At 56.6% G+C, this 23,074-nt stretch overlaps 3 protein-coding genes across 3 annotated transcripts; 2 read left to right on the top strand and 1 right to left on the bottom strand.

The window, feature by feature from the left end:
• Window positions 1-63: 63 nt before the first annotated feature.
• On the top strand, window positions 64-17,922 carry REA1 (AAA family ATPase midasin; the record flags this gene model as incomplete). Its single annotated transcript, XM_076642911.1, has 29 exons — window positions 64-470; window positions 550-1,938; window positions 2,043-2,332; window positions 2,419-2,884; window positions 2,963-3,211; window positions 3,288-4,816; window positions 4,917-5,857; window positions 5,929-5,991; window positions 6,077-8,503; window positions 8,593-8,913; window positions 8,990-9,317; window positions 9,384-9,481; window positions 9,548-9,676; window positions 9,741-9,849; window positions 9,915-9,991; window positions 10,066-10,127; window positions 10,204-10,351; window positions 10,432-11,704; window positions 11,785-13,501; window positions 13,582-13,916; window positions 13,987-14,999; window positions 15,072-15,799; window positions 15,864-16,788; window positions 16,870-17,064; window positions 17,138-17,262; window positions 17,336-17,415; window positions 17,496-17,576; window positions 17,661-17,724; window positions 17,808-17,922. 29 exons carry the CDS (start codon window positions 64-66, stop codon window positions 17,920-17,922), a joined length of 15,684 nt encoding a protein of 5,227 aa, XP_076501394.1.
• Window positions 17,923-18,459: 537 nt separating this feature from the next.
• BDY24DRAFT_374517 (uncharacterized protein) lies at window positions 18,460-20,711 on the top strand. The gene is made up of 13 exons (XM_076638431.1): window positions 18,460-18,626; window positions 18,711-18,838; window positions 18,925-18,967; window positions 19,076-19,125; window positions 19,209-19,291; window positions 19,431-19,608; window positions 19,706-19,761; window positions 19,856-19,955; window positions 20,031-20,052; window positions 20,119-20,266; window positions 20,343-20,437; window positions 20,528-20,541; window positions 20,609-20,711. The coding sequence occupies exons 1-13, from the start codon at window positions 18,518-18,520 to the stop codon at window positions 20,645-20,647; spliced, it is 1,065 nt and encodes a 354-aa protein (XP_076501393.1). The 5' UTR covers window positions 18,460-18,517; the 3' UTR covers window positions 20,648-20,711.
• A 166-nt stretch (window positions 20,712-20,877) lies between these two features.
• BDY24DRAFT_13416 (polynucleotide kinase 3 phosphatase-domain-containing protein) lies at window positions 20,878-23,042 on the bottom strand. The gene is made up of 6 exons (XM_076636031.1): window positions 22,950-23,042; window positions 22,620-22,847; window positions 22,371-22,476; window positions 22,240-22,301; window positions 22,046-22,170; window positions 20,878-21,926 (listed from the first exon to the last, which is right to left on the bottom strand). The coding sequence occupies exons 1-6, from the start codon at window positions 22,982-22,984 to the stop codon at window positions 21,085-21,087; spliced, it is 1,398 nt and encodes a 465-aa protein (XP_076501392.1). The 5' UTR covers window positions 22,985-23,042; the 3' UTR covers window positions 20,878-21,084.
• Between the last annotated feature and the right edge of the window lie 32 nt (window positions 23,043-23,074).

The raw sequence follows: 23,074 nt of genomic DNA, 5'->3' as shown, positions 1-23,074 counted from the left end.
CCTCACCCCCATCGACTTTATAGGAGTAGCTTCGTCTGGCTCTCTTTTTCTCCTTCTCTGGTGATGGCGACCTTCGATCCGTTCTCGCTCAACCTCAAGCAGCAGACTTCGACCTTCCTCGCTCGACTTCACATCCTCCCTCCTCCCTCCTCCTCGGACGATGCTCCCTCAACTCTTCCTACCTCTTCTCCTTACGACTTTCTCCCTCTCACCCATCTCGTCCCCCTCTACAACCTCGCGTATGGCCCTTGCGCACTCTCCTCCTCGTCGACCCCCGAGGAGTTCGTCGACGTCCTGTCTGACCTCCTCGAGGTTGGACCTCTCACCCTGAGCGTCGCCGAGCTATTTAGACCTATCCTCATGGTCTTGATGGCTCGTTGGATCGATAGGGTCCGAGGTGGGAAGGAGGAGTGGGTCAGGAGAGTCGTCGCTGGGACACTTTTGGCTGAAGGAGTCGAAGAAGTTTGGCCGTGAGTCGCCTCCTCGTTCCCTGCTTTGAGCTCCTTTGGTCGCTCCAAACATGTTCTGACCTTTTCTTCCCTTCTACAGGATACTCTTCCATCTCATCTCGAGTTCACCGTATACCCTTTTGCCCACGGACGCTCTCACTTCGAGTCCTCAGGCGCTTCATCCCCTCCTTCTCACCCACCTTCGAATCCTTTCCCTCGCCTCACCTTCCCTCCCACCGCCACAATTCCTCTCGCTCCCTGTCGTCAGGTCCCTCTTCACCGTACCTCACACGGACCTTTCTACGCGTCTTCTCGCCATCAGGGTCTACGCTCTGGCTACTCACGTCGCCGAGAGGAAGCGTCGGGAATGGGAGGAAAAGTGCCTCGATGGAGGGAAGTTCGGACAGGGAGACCTGAAATGGTTCGAAGGAATGGAGGTCAAGAAGGAGGGAGAAGATCTCGAGGTCGTAGAGAGTTGGAAGGATGCTTGGGTTTGGCCAGTGTTGGAGCAGAAGCGATTGGACGAGTTCTACAGTTGGTCTTCGAGCGGGATCGAAGAACTCTACTCTCCCTCGGACTTCACCCTCTCTCCGACTTCCCTACCCTCCCACCTCGTTCTCGTCGCCTCCAGGATCCTTCTCTTCCGAATCCCATCGACAACAACTCTCTCTCCCTCATCCTCCTCGTCGCCGATTCACATCTCAACTCCGACATCGACAGCGACACTCCTCTCCCTCTCCCTCGCCCTCTCAACCCACTCTCCCATCCTCCTCACCTCTCCTCCCTCCTCAGGAAAGACCCACCTCATCACCCACCTCTCCCACCTCCTCTTCCCTCAAGCTCAAAACCACATCCTTACCATCTCCCTCGCCGACACCTCGCTCGACCCGAAGTCCCTCCTCGGAAACTACGTCTCCTCGCCTACAGATCCTGGGAAATTCGTCTGGGTTCAGGGAGCTCTGGCGAAGGCAGTCAAGGAAGGTCGATGGGTCGTGCTGGAGGATATCGACAAAGCTGGAGGAGAGGTGCTCGCTTTGGTCGGAGGATTGGCCGAGAGCATGGGAAGGAGCACGAGGAGAGTCGGAGATCGAGGAGGTCTCAAGGTCCCAGGGAGGGAGGACGTGTCGATGGGAGAGGGCTTCGCTCTCTTCGCTACTAGGACCGTCACTCCTTACTCGTCGTCGTCGTTGTCGGCAGACTCGGAACCCAAACCTCTCGAATTCCCCAAACCCGTCTTCCTCAACAACCTCAAGTTCGAAGAGGTCTTCCTCCCTCCGCCGTCGAAGGACGAGATCAAGATGATCCTCGAGGCCAGGTTCGACAGTTTGGTTGGAGCTAGTGGGGAGGGTGTTGGAAGGTTGATGAAGGCTTGGGAGGTGGCTGGAAAGGTTGGAGCTATGGGCGGAGGAGGAAGCTCAGCGAAGGGAAGGGAGGTTGGGCTGAGGGATTTGATCAAGTGGTTTGGACGAGTGGAGAGTTTGGTTATCGGGTGAGCTCGTTTTCTTCTTTCTCTGAACTTTCGAGAGGGAGTTTTCCAGGGTGGGGAAGACCCGAAGCTAACCTCTCTTTTTCCCCTCGACGCGTCGCCCTCAGTGCCAGAAACACTCAGATCTTCTCGCCTCTCGACGGAACGATCGTCAACCCCGTCATCCAGGAGGAGATTTTCATCGAGGCTTGCGACGTCTTCTTCGGATCTCTTCCCAAGGTCTCGACTGCAGGAGCTCTTACCGTCGGAAACGAGCTCGGGCTGAACGACGAGCGAACGTTGTGGTGCTTGGAGAGGAGGCGACCGGAGTTGATTTTGGTTGGTGGTGCGGATGGTGGGGAGGTGAAGGCTGTTAGGATTGGACGAGGAAAGCTGGGTTGCAAGGCTACGAAGCAGGGTAAGTTCTTTCGCTTCTTAGCTCAACTCTCGAACGCGTCCCAACTCGGTCTGACGCGTCTTCTGCTTTTCTCTCTTTCCTCGCAGCTTACCACGATCCTACCACCGAACGACCCTTCGCTCTCACCCGACCTTCCCTCCTCCTCCTCGAGCAAATCACGGTCGCTACCTCTCACCTCGAGCCCGTCCTCCTCGTCGGAGAGACCGGAACCGGAAAGACCACCGCCGTCTCCCACCTCTCCTCCCTCCTTCGACGACCTCTCATCTCGCTCAATCTCTCCACTCAAACCGAGTCTTCCGACCTCCTCGGAGGATTCAAGCCTCTCGATCCCAAGATCCCCGCCGGAGAGTTGCTCGTCAGGTTCGGAGATCTGTTCGGAAGGACGTTCAGCAGGAAGAAGAACAAGAGGTTCGAGGATGTGATCAGGAAGGCTGTAGGAGGAGGGAAGTGGAGTAGGTGTGTTGAAATGTGGGGAGAGGCTGGAAGGTTGGCTGTGGATAGGTTGAAAGGGAGGAAGGAAGGAAAGGGAGAGGGAGAGGAGAAGGAGGAAGAGTAAGTTCTGAGCTTCGTTTCTCGGCCTCTCGTCTCTCTTCAGCTGCTGACCCCTTCCTCCTCCTCTCTTTTTCTCAGACGTCCCACTTCGTCATCGGATGCTCGAGATGCCGATCCCGAGTCTGCGTCAACCTCAGCGGCTCCTCGGAAGCGAAGAAAGGTCGCCTCAGCGGAGGAGGTTGTCGAGATTGATGGAATGCTCGCCGAGTGGGACGCCTTCACCGCCGAGGTCGCAGACTTCGATGTTCGACACGTCAGGGCTGGAGGGAGATTCGTCTTCTCCTTCGTCGAAGGTCCTTTGGTTCGAGCCTTGAGGAAGGGAGACTGGTGAGTTGAGCTTTGTTCTTCGTCGTTTCGAGACGCGTCTCTGACTCCCACTTTATTTATCTCCCTTCCTCCGCAGGGTTCTTCTCGATGAGGTCAATCTCGCATCCCCAGAGACTCTGGAGAGTCTCGCCAGCGTTCTCGAGAGCTCAACAGCCTCCGTCGTCCTCACCGAACGAGGAGACCTCGAACCCGTCGTCCGTCACCCCGACTTCCGCCTGTTCGCCTGCATGAACCCCGCTACGGACGTCGGAAAGAAGGATCTCCCCCCCAGTCTTCGATCCAGGTTCACCGAGATCTACGTCCCATCCCCCGACTCGGATCGAGAAGCTCTCCTCGCCATCGTCACTCAATACATCGGAGACGTCGCCGTCGCAGATCGTCCAGCCATCCTCGACGTCGCAGAGCTTTACTTCGCCACCAAGTCGCTCGCCGAGGCTCGAGAACTCGCCGATGGATCCAACCACCCTCCTCACTACTCGATGCGAACCCTCGCTCGAGCCCTCACCTTCGCAGCCGACGTGACCCCCATCTACGGTCTCCGACGTTCGCTCTGGGAGGGATTCCTCATGTCCTTCACCATGCTTTTGGACGTGAAGAGTGCCGCCATCGTTCGAGCTCTCGCCGAGAAGCACATCCTCGGGGGAGCCAGGAACCCTCGAGCCATCCTCGCTCAGATGCCAGGGATGCCAGCAGGAAAGACGGAGGACGATCTCGTTCGATTTGGACCGTTCTGGCTTCAACGAGGTCCCAAGGAGGTCGACGAAGGATCCGACTACGTCCTCACTCCCTCGGTTCAGGCCAAGCTCGTCGATCTCGCGCGAGTCATCTCCAGCAACAGGTTCCCCGTGCTCATCCAGGGACCGACTTCGAGCGGAAAGACCAGTGCTGTCGAGTACCTCGCTCGTCGAACAGGACATCGCTTCGTCAGGATCAACAACCACGAGCACACCGACATCCAGGAGTACCTCGGAACCTACGTCTCGGACCCCGATACCGGAAAGCTCGTCTTCCAGGAGGGAGTTCTCGTCAGAGCCGTTCGACGAGGAGACTGGATCGTTCTCGACGAGTTGAACTTGGCTCCAACCGACGTCCTCGAAGCTCTCAATCGACTCCTCGACGACAACCGAGAGCTGGTCATTCCAGAGACCCAAGAAGTCATCCGACCCCATCCCCACTTCATGCTCTTCGCCACCCAGAACCCTCCAGGACTCTACGGAGGTCGAAAGGTCCTCTCTCGAGCCTTCAGGAATCGATTCCTCGAGGTCCACTTCGACGACGTCCCCCAAGCCGAGCTCGAGACCATCCTCTGCCAGAGATGCAGGATCGCTCCCTCGTTCGCCAAGAGGATCGTTTCGGTCTTCCAGGAGCTTCAACATCGTCGACAGGCCGGACGAGTCTTCGAGACCAAGCAGTCGTTCGCCACGCTTCGAGATCTCTTCCGATGGGCTGGAAGGGAAGCCATCGACGTCCAGACTCTCGCCGAGAATGGATACATGCTTCTCGCCGAGAGGGCCCGAAGGTCGGACGACAAGATCGTGGTGAAGGAGGTGTTGGAGCAGGTGCTCAAGGTCCAGATCGACGAGAAGAAGCTTTACGAACTCTCGGGTGAGTCGGTTCTTCCTTCCTCTCTGCTTCATTCTTTCTCAAATCCTTTCCATCCTTTTTCTCACATGCTGACCTTCCATCTCTACTCTTCCTTCTCCAGTCTCGTCCTCGGAAGACATCCTCCTTCGTCTCGGATGCCCTCTCCCTCCTCCCTCTTCCTCCGCCTCCGTCGTCTGGACCTCGGCGATGCAGCGACTCTACACCCTCGTCGCTTCCGCTCTCCGATACAACGAGCCAGTCTTGCTCGTCGGAGAGACCGGTTGTGGAAAGACTTCGGTCTGTCAACTCCTCAGCGACGCCCTCGGATCCCAACTCATCGCCGTCAACTGTCACCAAAACATGGAGACCGCGGATCTCCTCGGTGGACAGAAGCCTCTCCGAAACCGAGCAGCTCGTCAGCTAGCCCTCTTCGAGGAGCTCAGGATCGTCCTCGAAGGAATGGGACTTCCCTTCGACATCTCTCCCGAAGCAGACACGGAGCAGATCGTCCTCGCCGCCGAGTCCCTCGTTCGATCCTCGACGACCCCTCCTTCGAAGGAGAGCCTTCAGGCCTTCAGGGACGTCGTCTCGGGAATCAAGAGAGCCGGAGCTCTCTTTGAATGGCACGACGGTCCTCTCATCCAAGCGATGCAGTCCGGAGATCTCGTTCTCCTCGACGAAGTCTCCCTCGCCGACGATTCGGTCCTCGAGCGACTCAACTCTGTCCTCGAGCCCGCTCGAACTCTCGTCCTCGCAGAGAAGGGTGGAAGGGACGTCGAGCAGATGACGATCGTTGCCTCGCAGGGATTCCAGGTCCTCGCCACGATGAACCCGGGAGGAGACTACGGAAAGAAGGAGCTTTCGCCAGCGTTGAGGAATCGATTCACCGAGATCTGGGTTCCCTCCCTCGACGATCACGACGATCTCATCAAGATCATTCGATCCTCGTGGGCTAGCGAATCGCTCGACGTCTACAGCGAGCCTCTCCTTCGGTTCCTTCGTTGGTTTGCTGCCGAGCTCGGAGACTCTTCGACCGCTGTGATTGGAGTTCGAGATATCCTGGTACGTTCATTTTCGCTGCTTCTCCTCCCTTCTCTTCGAAAGCTGACCTCCCTTTCGTGTCCTTTTCACAGTCGTGGGTTCAGTTCTCCAACATCTCGGTTCAGCGACTCGGAATGACTCCTCAAGACGTCTTCGTGAGTTTTCCTCTCCTCTTAGGACGCGCCGAACCGTTTCATTTCGAGACTCCTCATCCTGACTCCTCTTTTCTCTTCTCTACAGCGTCACGCCGCTCACATGGTCGTCATCGACGGACTTGGTTCGCTTCCCCAGGTCGCAGGTCTCTCCTCCGCTTCCCTGCTCGCCCTCAAGATGGATTGCGTCAGGAAGCTCGACGAGATCCTCGGAACGTCCTCGACCCCTCCCACTCCTCGTCAAGGCATCCTCGACCTCCCCGAGTCGTTCTCCATCGACGGATTCGGCGTCCTCAAGGGAGAGATCCTCGATTCACGCTCAGACTTCAGTCTTCGAGCCCCGACGACTTGCGACAACGCCATGCGAGTCCTTCGAGGATGCCAGCTCCCCAAGCCCATCCTGCTCGAGGGAAGCCCAGGAGTCGGGAAGACGAGTTTGATCACCGCTCTCGCAGCCGTCACCCAGAACGAGCTCTGTCGAATCAACTTGTCGGATCAGACGGACCTCGCAGACCTTTTTGGATCGGATCTCCCTGTCGAAGGAGGAAAGCCAGGAGAGTTTGCTTGGAAGGATGCCGCCTTCCTTACGGCTCTCCAGACCGGTCAATGGGTTCTTCTCGACGAGATGAATCTTGCGTCGCAGGCTGTTCTCGAAGGTCTCAACGCCGTCCTGGATCATCGAGGAACCGTCTACCTCCCCGAGCTCGGTCGATCCTTCTCTCGTCACCCCAATTTCAGGATCTTCGCCGCTCAGAACCCAGTCGGACAAGGAGGAGGAAGGAAGGGTCTCCCCAAGTCGTTCCTCAACAGATTCACCCGAGTCTTCGTCCAGGAGCTCTCGCCTGAAGATCTTCGCCTGATCTGTGGCCACCTCTACCCAACCTACGACGCCGAGATCCTCGAGAAGATGATCGAGTTCAACAGCAAGCTTCACGTCGAAACGATGGTCAAGAGGACGTTCGGTCGGGAAGGAAGCCCTTGGGAGTTCAACCTTCGAGACGTTCTCAGGTGGCTCGCTCTCGTCCACTCCCACTCCGGGCTCGAGCAGCGACCTGGAAAGCCCGTCGAGCACCTCAGGACGATCTACCTCCATCGATTCAGGTCGGCTTCGGATCGACAACGCGTCCTCGAACTCTTCGAGCAGGTCTTCGCCGAATCAGTCCCTCAATCGGATCGACCATGGCCAGCTTTCAGTCCCGAGTTTGCTCAATTCGGTCACTCCCTTCTCGACAGGTCCCCCGACTCGGAACCCTCCCCCTCGAGACTCTCAGTCCTCCACGCCCACCTCTCTCCTCTCGAAGCCGTCGCCAAATGCATCAGCCTCGGATGGTTGATCATCGTCGCAGGTCCCAGCTCCAGTGGAAAGACGAGCATGCTTCGGCTCCTCGCTCAGCTCTCAGGTCGTCGACTGCGAGAGTTCTCGATGAACTCGGGAGTGGATACCATGGAGCTCCTCGGAAGCTTCGAGCAGGCCGACTCTCGTCGTCGAATGGGAAGGATCACTGTTCGACTTTCCGCTCTCGCAAGGAAGGGTCTCTCCACCGCCGTCTTCGATGAGCCTCGATGGGCCTCGGTCACCTCAAGTCTCGACGAGCTCTCCTCCCTCTCCAACTCGGACAACGTCGAAAGCTTCGTTCGAGCCGGATCCAACGTCGTCGCCGACCTCGCCACCATCCTCGGAGAGCTCGACGAGGCAGAGCTGGCGTGGGTTCGATCTGCCCTCGCCGATCTCGCTTCAGCAGGAGCTACCTCAGGTCGATTCGAGTGGGTCGACGGAGAGCTCGTTCAAGCCGTCACCGCTGGAGACTGGCTAGTCATCGAGAACGCCAACCTCTGCAACGCGTCGGTCCTGGATCGAATCAACTCCCTCTGCGAGACCAACGGATCCCTGGTCCTCTCCGAACGAGGAACCGTCAACGGAGTCCCTCAACTCCTCCTTCCTCATCCCAAGTTCAGGCTCTTCATGACCCTTGATCCCAAGCACGGAGAGCTCTCTCGAGCTATGCGAAACCGAGGAGTCGAGATCTCCCTCGACGGAATCGTCTCCTCCGTCGACCTTCAAAGGATCGCTTCCCTCTCTCGAGTCGGACCCAAGCCGGACCAGGGATCAGCTTCTCTTCCCGCTCAGCTCGCTCGTCGAGCCATCATCCCCTCCTCTCCCACTCCCTCCCCTCTCTCCTCAACATGGGACTCCCTCATCACTCAGGACTCCATCCTCGCCAGCATTCTTCCGCACGGTCCCAGCAGCATCGCATCAGCATCATCCTCACCTTCGGTCCTCACTCAACAATCAGCCGATATCTCGCATCTTCTCGAAACTCTCTCTCCCATCGCATCGAACGTTCTCTCCCATCTCAACCCCCTCTACCAACCTTCCTCGGACCTCCCCCTCAGCGAAGTCTTCGACGCGACTTCTCGAGCTCTGGTGGATTCAGGAGTCATCGACGTCGTCTCTTCCCTCAAGCAGAGCTTCGCAGAGAGCAAGCAGCTCTCCCCATCGTTCCTAGGATCGCAGGTAAGTAGCTCTTCGTTTCGTAGCAGCTACTCTCGGGTTCGACCGTCGGATTCTGACCTACGAATCCTCCCTATTTCTTCTTCTTCCAGCCCATCGATCCTCTGGTCAACCCCTACCTCTACGCTCCCGAGGATCCTCGGTACGCTCTCGCCAGCGAAATGGTCGAGCTCGTCGTCAGGAACGCTCTCAGTCGAACCCACACCAACACGGTCCTCAAGTCGTCTGCGAGGAAACGAGTCGTCGACCTCACCGTTCTCGAGAAATCGTTCCTCGTCGCCAACGGAAGGAAGCTTCAAGCTACTCTCGACTCAGCAGCCCAGTCGATCTACCCTCTCATCACCGCCTTCTACCAGACCGTTGAGCTTTCAGTTCGATTCGCCATCACGGTCAACAACGCCGAAGACGCACAAGTGAGTCTGGCTCGAGGCGAAGGTTCCTCTCCCTCCGTTTCTTTCAGCTGACCTGCTTTTCTCTTTCCTTTCTCAGTCCCTGCTTCGACTTCTCTCTCAGCTCTCCGACGTCATGGCTCAGCTTGAAGCCGCCTCCGACTCCGTCGACTTCAACTACTCGGCCATCCAGGTCATCGGTCGTTGGCTCATCGACCTCTCGTCCAACATCCCATCGGAAGCCGTCGTTGCTCTTCAGGCCCAACTCACGGTCCTTCAGAACTCCATCAGCACCGACTCGGGAGGAGGACAGAGGGAGATCTGGCTCTCCAGCCTTCCTCGAACTTCCCAGCAGGCCTTCTTCGACCTCGAACGTCGACTGGTGCACCTCGTTGCCGAAGCTTCGACTGCTCACAAGGACTTCCAGCGTGAGTTGCGACTCGATCCCTTTGTTTCGGCCTTGGCCTGACCCCCATCGCCTTTTTTCTTCACAGACCTTCGAGTCTCCGCTTTCCAGGTCGCTGCAACTTCGTCATTGGGTCTGGAGGAGAGTCGTTCGGGTCTCGAGACTCTTGGAAAGGAGATCGAAGAGGTGAGCGTCTTCTCAACGACTTTTCCGAGCCCTCGAAGCTTTCACTGATCCTCTTTTCTCTCGCAGGCTCTTCGAAACATCACTTTCGCCGATTCCATCGAACAGCTCGAGCCTCCTTCCCCTCCAGCATCGAGTTTGATCGCTGTTGCTGAGCTCGACGTCCTCTCGGTCTTGTTCTCGAACACCAACTCGACTGTGAGTGTTCTCGTCTTTTCATCTCTTCCAAACCCGAAGCTGATTCATCCTCTATCACCTTCAGATCCATCTCGACCTCCAAGAAGTCGTCAAGGCTGCTCAGTCGATGCCTTCGTTCCCTCTGTTCGACATGGTCGCCGTCCAGCACGCGATCTGGTCTTTGGACGCTGGAGGTGAGTCTCTTCTCCCTTCTTGAGATCGGAGCCTGCTCTTACCGTCTCTTTTTTTTCATCCTCAGCTTCTCTCGATTCCACCGTCAGGAAGGATCTCCTCAAGTCGTGGCTTCGCGTCGTTTGGACGAACGGATCGAGCCAGGTAAGCTCCCTCTTCCTTTTTTCGTCTTCTCCCAGCTCGAGTTGAGCTGACCGTATTGCTTCTTTTTTTTCCAGAGCTTGACCGGAGCTGCCGATCTCTTCCGCCCAGTGGTCCTCACTGAGCTTCTCGAGAAGAGGTTCGTTCACGAAAGATTCCGTTCGTTTGCGTTTCCACCGAGTCTGACTTCCCCTTTCCTTCTTCGTTCCTCTCAGTGACCAAGCCGCCTCGAAGCTCAAGGATATCCTGGAGTTGGACATCGCTCTCGGACGAGTAGGAACCGTTCTCGGTGTTCGAAGTCGACTCGCTACCGAGTCTCGTCAGACCTCGACGACCCAAGTGTTGGTTCGGATGATCCTCGATGTGAGTTGGCTTCCCTCGTACTCCCGCTTCTCGCCTCCCCACTATTTCTGACCAACGGATGTTTATCTCCCTATCTTTAGCTCTGCCACGCCTTTGACTCGTCCTACGAAACGGGCGTTCTCACTCAGTTGGAGGCTCAGGCCGAGGTCAACGCTTTCGCCGACCTCGAAAGCTTCATTGCTGGTCTCGAGTCGACCTCCCACGCCTTCCTCGGAACGTCCCTTCGAACCCACATCTCTCCAGCCCTCCGACAACTCCAGTTGCAACCTCGAGACACTCCCGCCAGCTTGGAAGCCCTTGGACGAGCCTGGGTAGCCCTCTCCCTCGCCTTCCTGTCGCTCTACGTTCCCGACGTCCCCATCGATCCAGCGGTCGCTCAACAGTCCCAGCTCGCCCTCCTGGAGAGCCAGGATCAACGACTCACCGCTCAGGCCGTTGCTATTCGTCGTTCGGAATCGGAGATCACCGGGAACGCGTCGAACCCCAGGCTCAAGGTCAACGAGGAGCGACTCGCCGCCGTCCAAGGATCCATCTCCCAGCTCGGGCCTCTCGTCGTTGAGCGTGAGACCAACGTCTCTCTTCTCTCGACCATGTTCAAGGAGATCCACCACTTCCTCTACCAAGTCGTCGACCCGTCCCGTCTCCAAGAGCTCATGGACCTCCTCGCTCGGTGGTCGGACGCGCAGGCCTTCCTTCGAGAGCAATCAGCTCAGGACAACGTCGTTGGATTCCTCCAGAGGATCAAGGAAACGTATGGACTCTTCTCGGACCTCACCCAGCCCATCGATCTCGCACTCTCGCAGCTTCGAACAGGTCTTCGATTCCTCGCTCGAGCGGCAGAGCTTCAAGCGTCGCTTCAAAAGGGAAGGTCGGAATCCGAGCTCGTCTCGATCCTCGTTGAGTTCCCCACCGCCTTCAGCATCGAGAGACTCCACGCAGCCGAGCTCCCCGTTCGTCTCAAGTCGGAAGCCCCAGCAGTCGCAACCTCCAAGCTCCTCATCCTCGAGGCTCAGGCCATCGGATACGACGTCGCCATCGGTCTTCGACTCGACGACAAGACCGTTCGATCCGTCGGAGTCATCTTCGATCAGCTCTCCCACCTCTGGCTGATGGACAGGGAGAAGGAGGCTCAGGCGAAGCAGGAAGCGGAGAGTCTTTACCGGCAACGACGAGCGGAGGAGGAGATCCTTTCGGACATCGAGCTCGAGGAGAAGGAGTTCAAGGAGCTCTTCCCTCAGTTCGGAGACATCATGAACGAGGACGAGGAAGAGTCCCAGACGACGACGAGCTTGACTGGAAAGTCTACAGCCTTCGTTCGTCCCGAGCAGGCTTCAGAGTTGTATCGTCTTCATGGTGAGTCACCCAGTCTCGATCTTCTCTCTTCCCTCTTCTCCTCTCCCGTCTCTGACTCCTTTCCGTTCCCTCTCCTCCAGCTTCCCTCTTCACCACTTCGGCCAACGTCGACCAGAAGCAGACCTACCTCGGCCAGCGAGGAGACGTCATTCGAGATGTCTTCGACGGACCCTACGACGCCCTCACGGATTCGTTGGACGAACAACTCGCCTTCCAGATCGATCTTCTCTCCAAGGAAACCACGAGGATCACGTCGGAACCCAGTCCCAACGGTCGACCCTACGACTTCTACTCGGACGCCAACCCGAACGAGATGAGGAAGGCAGTTCACCTCGTCGGTCGACTGGTGCGAAGACTCGAAAGTCTCTCGGAGGAATGGCCAGAGCAGATGGTTCTTCGACATCTCAACGACCGATGCCAGGCTATCCTCTCGATGAACCTCAACAGCTCCATCGTCAAGGTCATCGCTGCCTTCGAGGGTCTTCTCCTTCATACCGCCGATTGGGAAGCCTACGCCAACCGAGACAACACCCTCAAGTCGTACCAGGCCGACATCGGAGACCTCATCGTCAGCTGGCGTCGACTCGAATTGTCCTGCTGGGCTCAGCTCCTCGAGACTCAAGCGGTCGCCTTCGCCGATGGAGCAGCCGTTTGGTGGTTCCGACTCTACGAGGTTCTCGTCCAAGGAGCTCGTTCAGCCGTCATCGAAGACGAGCAGAGTGGAACGACAGCCGCCGCTGAGAATCACGCAGCTGGAATCATCACCCTCCTCGACCAGTTCGTCTCAAGCTCCCCTCTCGGACAGTACTCGTCGAGGCTCCGTCTTCTTCGAGCCTTCTCTCGATACCTCGGACTTCTCTCGGAGACCTCGACGACCTTCCCTGGTCTGGATCGGATCTCTCGAATCCTCGGAAGTTTGGCCGAACGGTACACCCTCGTCGAGCCCAAGGTCGTCGCTTCCCTCCAAAGCCAGAGAGCCAAGGTCGAGACGAGCATCAGGGACTTCATCAAGCTCGCAAGCTGGAAGGACGTCAACGTTCACGCTCTCAAAGCTAGCGCTCAGCACACCCATCGACAGCTCCATCGATGCATCAGGAAGTTCAGGGAAATCCTTCGACAGCCATGTCTTCCTCTCATCGGAGCTCCCGAGGCCAGCGACTCCCCCGAGACCAGCACCGTCTCCACCTCCGAGCAGGTCCTCTCTTCGACTTCGTTCACCTCGGAAACCTTCCCCACCGCTCCTCAAGGAAGCGTCGTTTCGTCGGCTCCTCACCTCATCAACCTCCCTTCCACCTTCGGGAAGTTCCAGCAACTCCTCTCGTCGATTATTCGACCCTCCCTCGGCAAGACGGAGTCGGAAGCAGTCAACGATCTCGCCGTCGAGATCATCACCACGTCCAAGGCTCTTGCCGACGAGACTCCAGGATCGGTAACGGAGGATACCCTCAAGATCCTCAAGGGTCTTCTCACGAGGAAGAGACGAGCGTTGGGAGATCTTCTCAAGGAGCTCAAGAGGATCGGTCTCTCGACCAACGTCCGACCTGACGTTCTCGCTCGACAGCAGTCGTTGGCTACCCTTCACGCCCTCGACCTCCTCGTTCGACCCTCCTCCCTCCAACCCTCGACGATCTCGTCCCTCAACCGAATCGAGAACTACCACTTCCGTCTCCTCATCACCATGCCGGACCTTCGAAACTCGCTTCGAGATCATCACGCCGATCTTCTCACTCGAGAACTTCAACGATCTATCGGATTCGTCGAGAGCACGCTCGCTGTCGCTCTGGACAACAGGATTCGGTTCGTTCTCTCTCCTCTTTTCCATCATTTTCTTCCGCGTAGAGCTGACCATCCTCGATTTCGCTGCCTTTCCTTCTCAGACTCGCCACCGGACTTCGACAGTACGAGGTTCTTCGCCAGTTCGTCGATCGTCTCTCAGTCGCTGGACAGGTCACCTCGAAGGTCATCGCTCTCGTCGGAGACTCCTTCGACTCTCCCCTTCACGAAGCTCATCAACTCATGTGCAGGATCGCCGACTCGCTCCAAGAAACCCTCGAGGCTCGAGTCAGCTACGAGCACGTCGTCAAGCCTTCCAGCACTTCGTCGACCTCGTCAGCCGCTCTCAGCGACATCTCTTCCCAAGCCATCGGGCTCCGAGATAGCCTCGCTTCCATCCCATCGGCGGAGAAGAAGACGGTCCCCATTCTCATGGACGGTTAGTCTCCTTCTTCGTTGCTTCCCGTCCCCTTTCGACGCGTCCTGATCAACCTCTTTCCCTTCATCAGACGAGCTCGACGCTCTTCGCAGCTGCCAGGCCTTCATCTCCAGTGGAATCGACACCTTCCAGCAACTCTCCATCTCCGAACCTCACTTCAGGCACGTCTACAAACGAGTCCTCCTCGCGCTCAAGTCTTCCAAGGTCGTCGTCCCTACCCAAACCGAGTCGACTCAGGAGGCCGACGTTCTCCTCTGGCAGAAGAGCGACAAGATCGTCAACTCACTCCTCGTTGTGGCTCAAGACCTTCGATCCCTTCCTACTCCCAAGCCCTTCGTCGAAGACGAGGACCTCGAGGAAACCCCGGATCGATACCTGGTCGACGGTTCTTCTTCCCTCGGAAAGACGCACCAACTCCTTCGTCTCCCGGATCTCGTCTCTCAACTCAAGGATCTCTTCCACCACTCCTCAGCCTCCGTCTTCGTTTCCCAAGCCGTCGTCCACCGAATCACTCCCTTCCTCGCCGAATACGCTTTGGCGGTCGAATCTCACCTCGTCGCCTCCTCGTCCTGGACCGGAGCGATCTACAAACTCGCCTTCATCCTCAGTTCGATGACTGCTAGTCTCGCTCTCAAGGGTTTCTGTACTCCTCAGGAGGCTGGAGACACCGAGAGTGGAGAGGGAGAAGGCGGGAAGACACAGGACGGAACCGGAATGGGAGAAGGATCAGGAGCCGAGAATGTCAGCGAGCAGATCGAGGACGAGAGTCAAGTCGAAGGTCTCCAAGGCGAGGAGAACGAACCCCAGCCCAAGGATCAGAAGAAGAGCGAAGGAGGAGCCATCGAGATGAGCGAAGACTTCGGTGGGGAACTCGAGGACGTCTCAGCAGACGGATCGGACGAGGAGGAGGAGGACGAAGGAGAAGAGGACGGAGAAGAGTCTCCTCCCGACGAGCAGATTGGCGACGTTGATCCTCTCGACGAGAACGCTGTCGACGAGAAGCTTTGGGGAGATGAGAAGGGAGATGATAGTGATCAGAAGGACGAGAAGCTCGATCAGGATCACTCGACGGAACAGAGCAAGGTGAGTTCGACTTCTGCTCTTCTTTCCATTCTTCGAAGCTGACATATCCCTCCCTTTTTTCACCTTTCCTAGGACTCCGAGATGGTCGCCAAGGAGAACGAAACTCCCCAGCAGCAGGACCAGAAGGAGAAACCCGAAGCCAACCCTCAGACCAACGAGGACGACCCGAACGAGGACGAGAACGGTGAAGAGCAGGAACAGGAGGATCCCGAAGGAGAGGAGGAACCTCGAGGACAAGGAGAGAAGATGCCTGACCACGTCCCAGAGGCGGACACTCTCGACCTCCCCGACACCCTCGATCTCGGAGAAGAAGACGACAAGAGCGAGGACGGAGGAATGGACATGCCAGACGATCCTCTCGCCGACGAACAACCTCCCGCCGACGAGAACGCTCCTTCCCAGAAGCAGAAGTCTCCCGAGCCCGACGAGTTCCCCTCCCAACCCGATGGAGAAGGAGACGACGCTCCAGAACCCACTCTTCCCGAGCCTTCAGCAGACGATCCCACCGCCGAACCAGAGGAAACGGATGCTACCGATCCAGCACAAGCTGAAGCTGCCGAGGAGGACTTCAACATGGAGGAAGAACCTGAGCCCGAGCTTCACGCTGCCAAACCCAAGGTCGAGAGCGGAAACGACACTTCGGACGCTGCAGCAGCCCCAGAGGAGGTCGGAATCGAAACTGGACAGGAGGAGGCTCCCACCGAGCAGGAGGATGGAGCGAAGGACGAGGTTGGAAAGCAGGCCGACGCGTCGACAGCAGATCGTCAAGACGAAGGAGGAGACAACACCCAGGACGACTCGTGAGTTCATTCCTCCTTCTCAGGTTACCGAATATTTCTGACGTCTTTTTTCCCCCTCGAACAGACCCTCTGAGCCTCCTCCGAACGCTACTGAGTCGCGAGGAGGTCAAGGAGAGACCGTCCCGATGGAGAACGCTCCCGACGACGATGCTCCTCCCCCTCCCAAGGCTCAGGATACCAACCCTCTCCGAAACCTCGGAGACGCTCTCAAGGAGATTCGACGAAGGTTCGAGCAGATCGAGGACGCTCCCGAGGAAGCAGAGGAGAATCCCAACGACCCAGCTCAGGACAAGGACGGAGACTCGTCGATGCAGCCCGCCGAGGTCGAATACGCTCGAGACGACGAGGACGAGGAGATGCAGGCTCTCGGACCCGCTCCCGACGACCAGGTTCAAGACCTCTCTGAACTTAGGATCGCCGACGACGAGCAGGAGAGCAAGGAGGTCGCTCACGACATGGACATCGACGAGGATCCAGCTTCAGCACCCGAGCAGACCCTCGACCTTCAAACTCCAGAGCAGGATCTCACCGCCGAGAAGGCTCTAACCGAAACTCAGCTTCGTCAACGAGGATTCCAGCAGGATCCCAAGGTCGAGAAGGATGAGCCCAAGGAGATCGAGGAGGAAGAGGAGGCGCCGCCGCTCACCGAGGAGGAAGCCAGAGCTCTGAACGAAGAAGTCGAGGTCAAGACCAAGGAATGGATCAACTCGGACCGAACCTCTTCCTCCGCCGAGGACATTTGGAGACTCTACACCTCCCTCACTCACGATCTCTCGCACTCCCTCTGCGAGCAGCTTCGTCTCATCCTCGAGCCCACTCTTGCGACGCGTCTCAAGGGAGACTACCGAACCGGAAAGCGTCTCAACATGAAGAAGATCGTCCCCTACGTCGCCTCCGAGTTCACCAAGGACAAGATCTGGCTTCGAAGGACGCGACCCAGCTCCAGGGAGTACCAGGTTCTCGTTTCCCTCGATGATTCCAAGTCGATGGTGAGCCACTCGTTTCGGTCTTCCTCCCCCTTCTCTTTCGAAACCAAACTGACCTCGATCCTCCTCCTCTTCGTTTGCTAGGCCGAATCCCACTCCGTTCATCTCGCCTACGAGACTCTCGCCCTCGTTTCTCAGGCCCTCACCAAGCTCGAGGTTGGAGATCTCGGAATCGCTTCTTTCGGAACGGACATGGAGATGGTCCACCCTCTCGATGGAACGACCTTCTCCGATCAGACCGGAGCCAACGTTCTCTCTCGATTCAAGTTCGACCAGAAGGTACGTCTTCCCGAACTCTCACTTACGCTCAAACAAACGAATGCTCACCGTTCGTTGTTCCGCCCTTCTCCAGGCTACCAACGTCCTTCTTCTCGTCGAACGATCTCTCGCAGTCCTTGCCGAGGCTCGTCAACGACGAGCATCCACCTCTTCGACTTCTTCGGAGCTGTGGCAACTCCAGATCATCCTCTCCGACGGGTACGTCTTTCGTTCCGTTTCGCTCTCCTTTCGAGATCACTCCGCTGACTTTTCTTTCCCTTGGTCCCAACAGAATCTGCCAATCTCACGACGAACTTCGAACTCTCCTTCGAAAAGCTGCCGAGCAGCGAGTTATGATCGTTTTCATCCTCAGTGCGTTGAAACTCTTTCGTCTCTCGCTCAGCAACCCTTCCTCTGACGTCGTCCCTCTCTTCTCCTCTTGTTTCCTTCAGTCGACTCTCTTCATCGCTCCACTCAGCCCACTGGAATGGCCGGAGTTGCTGAACCCGCAGCTCATCAGAGGAACTCCATTCGTGAGTCGTGGCTTCCCGCTCTTTTCCCTCTCCCGCCTGCGTCTTTCTAACACGTCTCTTCTCCCCTTCCTCGTCTCTTTCCAGTCTCGATGCAGAGCGCCAAGTACGAGGCCAACGCCAAGGGTCAGATGGAGCTCGTCATGGAGAGGTTCGTTCTTCGCTCTGTTACTGAATTTTCGCCGCGATCGAGCTTCGTCCTGACCTTCCCCCCTCTCTCTCCTCGTTCTGCAGGTACCTCGATACCTTCCCCTTCGAGACCTACGTGGTTCTCCGAGACGTCAGCGCTCTTCCAGAGGTTCTCAGTGGTGTTCTTCGTCAGTGGATGGAGAGGATCGCAGAGCAGTAGTGGTCGACTTCGTGAGTACCGAACTCGAGCGCGTTCGTTTCCTCCCTGACCTTGCTGACGTGCTCCTCTCTTTCCCTCGCTCCTCAGGTTCGCATCTTTTCTTTTCTTTTTTTCAATTCGTTGCATGTTTCTATCTCTCGTTTTCCCTACGTTGCTTAATCTTGCTCTCTTATCATCTCGTTTCGTTCCGCTTGTTGTAACTTAGCAGAAGTTTTCGTTTTCTCTCTCTCCCTCTCTCTCCCTCTCTCTCTCTCTCTATCTGTTAACATTCATCGCTATCCCCTATATTTTCATTCAGTCGTCTTAAACGAGCAGGTCGCCCCAGCTTCCCAAAGCTGGCGGGTAGACATCTCGCCTGAAGAAAGGCGACGCGTCGACGAGCATCGGACGCGGAGATGATTTGAGCCTTCCTCCTCTCGCTTCGAGAAGATTGCAGAGATCTTCACGAGGTCGAAAGGCTTCGACGCTCTATATGTTTCCTTCTTTTAGCTCTTATCACAGCGTTTCGAGCCTTCTGTGACATCATGTGGAGGGAGAGGGGGGGGGGGGGGGGCGAGGAGCGAAGTGAGCTCGCGCTTTTTCGCTCCTTCCTTCAATGTTCCTCCAACGAGCCGCTCTCATCACGCCCAGAACCTTCACCCGAACCACTATCACTACCTTCCCTCTCCTCTACCGACACTTCTACCAGTCCTCTATCCGAAAAAGTGAGTGAAGAACGGGCTTCGACCGCTCGATCTGAGCTCACCAGATCTCTCCTTCCTCTTTCCCTTCCTTCCCCTCTTGTGCAGTGCCATCTTACGACGACGTCGACGTGATCACTGCCTACGAGAAGAGTTTGCCTACCAAAGCCTTTAGCCAGGAGGGTGCTGGACAAGAGCATGCTATGGGTCCGAAGGCTGAGCACTCGAAGCTCGAGGTCAGCATCTTCTCTCTCTTCTTCTCCCTCTTTTCCACGCCAGTTTTCTCCTGGTCTGACTCCCATCTCACCGTTTGTTTATATAGCACTGGGATTCCGAGGGAAAGCCCTTCTTGAAGGAGTACGAAGGTCCGTTGGGACGTTCTGCTTCGACCTCTCCCCCTCTTTCGCTCTCGTCTCGAAGCACTCCGAACAGCCGCTGACAGCTCATCTCTGCTCTTCTGACATCTTCTCCAGGAAGTGGCAAGCTCAAGGGGAAGAACGCCCTCCTCACTGGGGCTGATTCTGTGAGCACTTCCTTTACCGTCGTCGAAGAGGCTCCCTTTGTCGACTCGCACTGATCAATCACATTTTTTCTTTCCTCTCGCAGGGAATCGGTCGATCCGCTGCTATCATGATGGCTCGAGAAGGAGCGGACATTTCGATCGCTTACTTGCCCGAGGAGCAGAAGGAGTGAGTCCGTTCTTGCAGGCATCTTCAGCCTCGGCGCGTCGCACCCTTCTGTCTTTTTTCTCCCTTTTCGCTCAGCTCTCCGAAGGGTACAAAGCTGACTTTTTTTTCCCGCATGATCTCCTATCCTTACTTTCTTCAGTGCCGAGGAAGTTCGAGATTCCATCCTCAACTCTCCCTACTCGAAAGGAACCAAAGTCGAGCTCATCCCATGCGATCTCAGCATCCCCGGAGATGCTGAACCCAAAAGAATCGTCGCTCAACACGTCAAGGCTCACGGAGATCGGATCGACATCTTGGTCAACAACGCAGCTCAGCAGGTTCGCTACTTTCCTTTTTTCGTCGCGTCTCATCAGGATTGTCGTCGTTCCCGATTTCGAACTGACCGCAAATCTTCGTCTTTGGTCGTTCATCCAGATCACTCAGAAGGATCTCACCCAAATTGACCTTGAGGACGTCTCCAGAACCTTCCAGTTCGTAGAACTTGTACTGCCTTTGAGCAGGAAGACTGCGAACGAGGCACACGCTGACCCTTTTGGGTTTCGTTCTTCTGCTTTGGCTCGAAAGGATCAACATCATCGCTATGTTTGGAGTCACTAAGTACGCTCTCTCACACATGAAACGAGGAGCTTCTATCATCAACACCACATCCGTCACCGCCTATAAGGTGAGTTCCGCTCTGTCATGTTTTCCGTGACGCACTGACGACTTCGAAGCTGATCGTTTATTTTTCTTCCGAAAGGGTTCGGGAGGCTTCATGGATTGTTAGTTTTCTTCCTCTATCTAGTATACCCCTTCAGGTCTGACTTTTTCAATCTTTTTCCGTGTAGACGCCGCGACCAAAGGAGCCATCGTTTCTTTCACCAGATCTCTCTCCGTCCAGCTCTCGCCCAAGGGTATCCGAGCCAACGCGGTCGCCCCTGGTCCCATCTATACTCCTCTTCAACCTGCTGCTCGACCAGCTGAGGAAATCGACGGGTGAGCAGCGATTCTTCTCCTTTTCGTCGCGTCGAGAACCCTCGTTACTGATCTCGATTTTTGCGATGGGGAACAGATTCGGAGCTGGAGCCGTCCCTCTTCACCAACGAGCTGGTATGCCCGCCGAGTGCGGTCCTTCCTACGTCTTCCTAGCCAGTGCAGATTCGAACTGTGAGTCCCGAAGGGGCTTTGACGTTCGAGAGAACAAGAGGGCTGATCGACTTTCGACGCGTCCTTTCTCGCCACCGTTTTTTTCATCAGACATGACGGGCCAGGTTAGTCTTCTTCCTTTTTATCGCTTACTCTACTCTTTCGAACCCTTGCTGATCCTTCTTTTTTCAGGTCCTCCATATCAACGCCGGCATGCTCTCGTCTTCGTAGCTTGTTCTCTTTTCTTTCGACGATCTTTTTGCTTTTGACGATCCCATGTATGCCGCTTTCTCGATCCCCTGCATCTCTCTCGGTGAAGATACAGCCCACCTAGTAGTAGAGCAGGCGATCTAGAGGGCCTCGGCCTCTACGAAACTGGAAGATTAAACCAAGGAACCGTTCGCTCTTCCTTAGCACGCCCTTTTCAATCCGAAAGCAACTTCCAATATAGAGAGAACACCGGGTGAAGAACAAAAGAGAGAGAGAGAGAGAGAGATAAAGAAAGATAGTAAATCGAAAAAGCGAACCCACCTCGTCGAACAGACGAACAAACGAACGAACAAAAAACGAAGAAACCCAAGACCAAACTTCGACGCGCGTCGCTTCCTTCCTTCCACCCTCCCTCGGTCCCCTTTTTCCTTCTCCATCGCGAGCCAACCCCCTTCTCTCTAACCCAACAAATCCCCCAGACCATCCAAAATTGACCGCCGCACCTTCTTCACCGGCGGCGGCCCCGCCTCTCCTCCCTCTCCCTCTCCCTCTCCCTCTCTCTCTCCTCCTCCTCCTGATCCCGACGCCGCTGCTCCAGCCGAAGCCGACCCTCCTCTCGAGAACATCCCACTCCCTCCTGATCCCGACGAGTACGTCGACGAGAAAGCCGAGTTAGTCGACGGAAGACGTTGGAAAGTCTCCCTTTCCTTCCCCTTGTACGATGAACTCGCTCTGCTCCCCAGCTGGATACTCGGTCCGTCGTCGTCGTCGGAGGAGAGGTCGAAGGCTGGGATGAAGCGTTTCTTGCTTGGCGAGGACTGGGAGGGTTTGGATACGATGGAGGAGGAGGATCCTGAGCCGGAGGCGGACTGGTGGGCTGAGGAGGCGAAGGGAGTTTTGAGTTGTCTTCCCCGAGGGGCGGAGGTGGAGGAAGAAGCGACGGCGTTGGTGGATGGTTGGGAAGGAGAGGCAGCTCTAGAGGGGACGCCGTCGGAGGAAGAGTCGAGAGGAATGACTCGACGACGAGGAGGAGACGCGTCTGGATCGTCTTCCTCCTCCTCCTCGTCGTCGTCTTCGTCCTCGGTTTCGGATTCGTCCTTGACGAGTCCAGCGGCGGCGATGGCTCGATCGTTGTCCCTGATCCAGGTTTCGGCGTTGAAGGCACTGAGGTCGCGAGGTCTGATGGGGGCGTGGAGAGTGAGGGAGGGGAGGAGGGTCTTGAAGAAACGACTGTCGGAGAGCGTCTCAGGAAAGACAAAGTGAAGACCAGTTCGGGCAGCGAATTCGAGGTCCGAACGAGCTGATACGGAAGAAGAAAGAGCAAAGGGAGTCAGTTCCACGTCGACGAGGCGGGGAGAGAGGGAGGCCGAGTGAAGCGAGAAGAGGAGAGAGCAAGGAGAAGGAACGATTCGAGCTCACCATAGTCCTTCTTCTTCCCCTTTTTCGCACCTCTCCCAGCGGCATCACCACAGAAGAATGACTTCTGATAGTCGATCTCGAGCCCGTTCGCGTTCATCACGAACTCGTAGTGGTGAAGCATGTCCCTAGTAAAGGGCAAGGAGGTCAGGCTTGTTTCGAAGGCGAGGTCGGAGAGAAAGACGAGCTCAACTCACGGACTAGGAAGTCGATACGCGTCGGATTTGGTTGCGAGATGGAACCGAATGGGGATCCCGAGCTAGAGAAGAAGGAAGGAATGAGTTGGCGAAGAGCAGGCTAAGAGAAGAAAGGAGAGCAGGGAACGAACAGCAGCAGCGATAGCCTCGACTTTGGTCTTGTGAACCTGAAGACGAGCAGCAGGGTTGAAGCTAGTGCTAATCCCCATCTCGTTCCCAAAGATGACAATCTGGTATCTATGTTCCAAAGAGCAGCGACGGTCAGCTCTTTGAGGGAAGCTCGATAGTTGAGCTCGCGTCCCTCTCCTTCCTTCCTGCCCTTCCTCTCCCTCCCTCCCTCCCTGCCTTCTTCCCGACTTCGCCGCGTCTCGTGAACTGACCCTATCGAATGAAGATGCTTGAGGATAGCTGGTCGGTCATGCTCCTTCCAAACCCAATCCGTTGGATCCATCTCGGAGGGGAAGGTCGCCATGGATTTGGGAGAAATCAGGGTTCCGTTGAGCGCAAAGCCTGCGATCTTGACCAGAGCCCCCTTGGGTGGGACAGGAGGGTTCTTGTACGAGTAGATGAGTTGAGGAGGAGTGCCGCCGAAGGGATAGCTGGCGTTACTGCAGGGGAGGGAAGGAGGAAGGGAAAGAGGAAGGAAGGTCAACACGCGCGTTTATCTTGAGCTTCGAACAACAAAGGAACCGGGGAGAAGATGAACGTACTGGACCCATCCGGAGGTGAGTATACCGGCTGCCATGAGAAGGAGAGCAGCGAGAAGAGTAGAAGTAGCCCAAGGAGGAAGGGGAGGAGGCAGGTGATCGGTGAGAGCATCTTCAAGACGCTTTGG

Source organism: Mrakia frigida (assembly GCF_051309035.1).
Source record: "Mrakia frigida strain ATCC 22029 unplaced genomic scaffold BDY24scaffold_1, whole genome shotgun sequence".
Lineage (NCBI taxonomy): Eukaryota > Fungi > Basidiomycota > Tremellomycetes > Cystofilobasidiales > Mrakiaceae > Mrakia > Mrakia frigida.
This window is presented reverse-complemented; position numbering and strand designations above follow the sequence as displayed.

Excerpts from the sequence above, each read along its gene's own strand:
- BDY24DRAFT_374517 (XM_076638431.1), top strand. The coding sequence starts at position 18,518 with ATGTTCCTCCAACGAGCCGCTCTCATCACGCCCAGAACCTTCACCCGA. Across the intron at positions 18,627-18,710 it reads CCAGTCCTCTATCCGAAAAA|TGCCATCTTACGACGACGTC; the intron begins GTGAGTGAAGAA and ends CCTCTTGTGCAG. Across the intron at positions 18,839-18,924 it reads CTGAGCACTCGAAGCTCGAG|CACTGGGATTCCGAGGGAAA; the intron begins GTCAGCATCTTC and ends TTGTTTATATAG.
- BDY24DRAFT_13416 (XM_076636031.1), bottom strand. The coding sequence starts at position 22,984 with ATGGCAGCCGGTATACTCACCTCCGGATGGGTCCA. Across the intron at positions 22,848-22,949 it reads CTCACCTCCGGATGGGTCCA|TAACGCCAGCTATCCCTTCG; the intron begins GTACGTTCATCT and ends CCTCCCCTGCAG. Across the intron at positions 22,302-22,370 it reads TCGAGGCTATCGCTGCTGCT|CTCGGGATCCCCATTCGGTT; the intron begins GTTCGTTCCCTG and ends CTTCTTCTCTAG.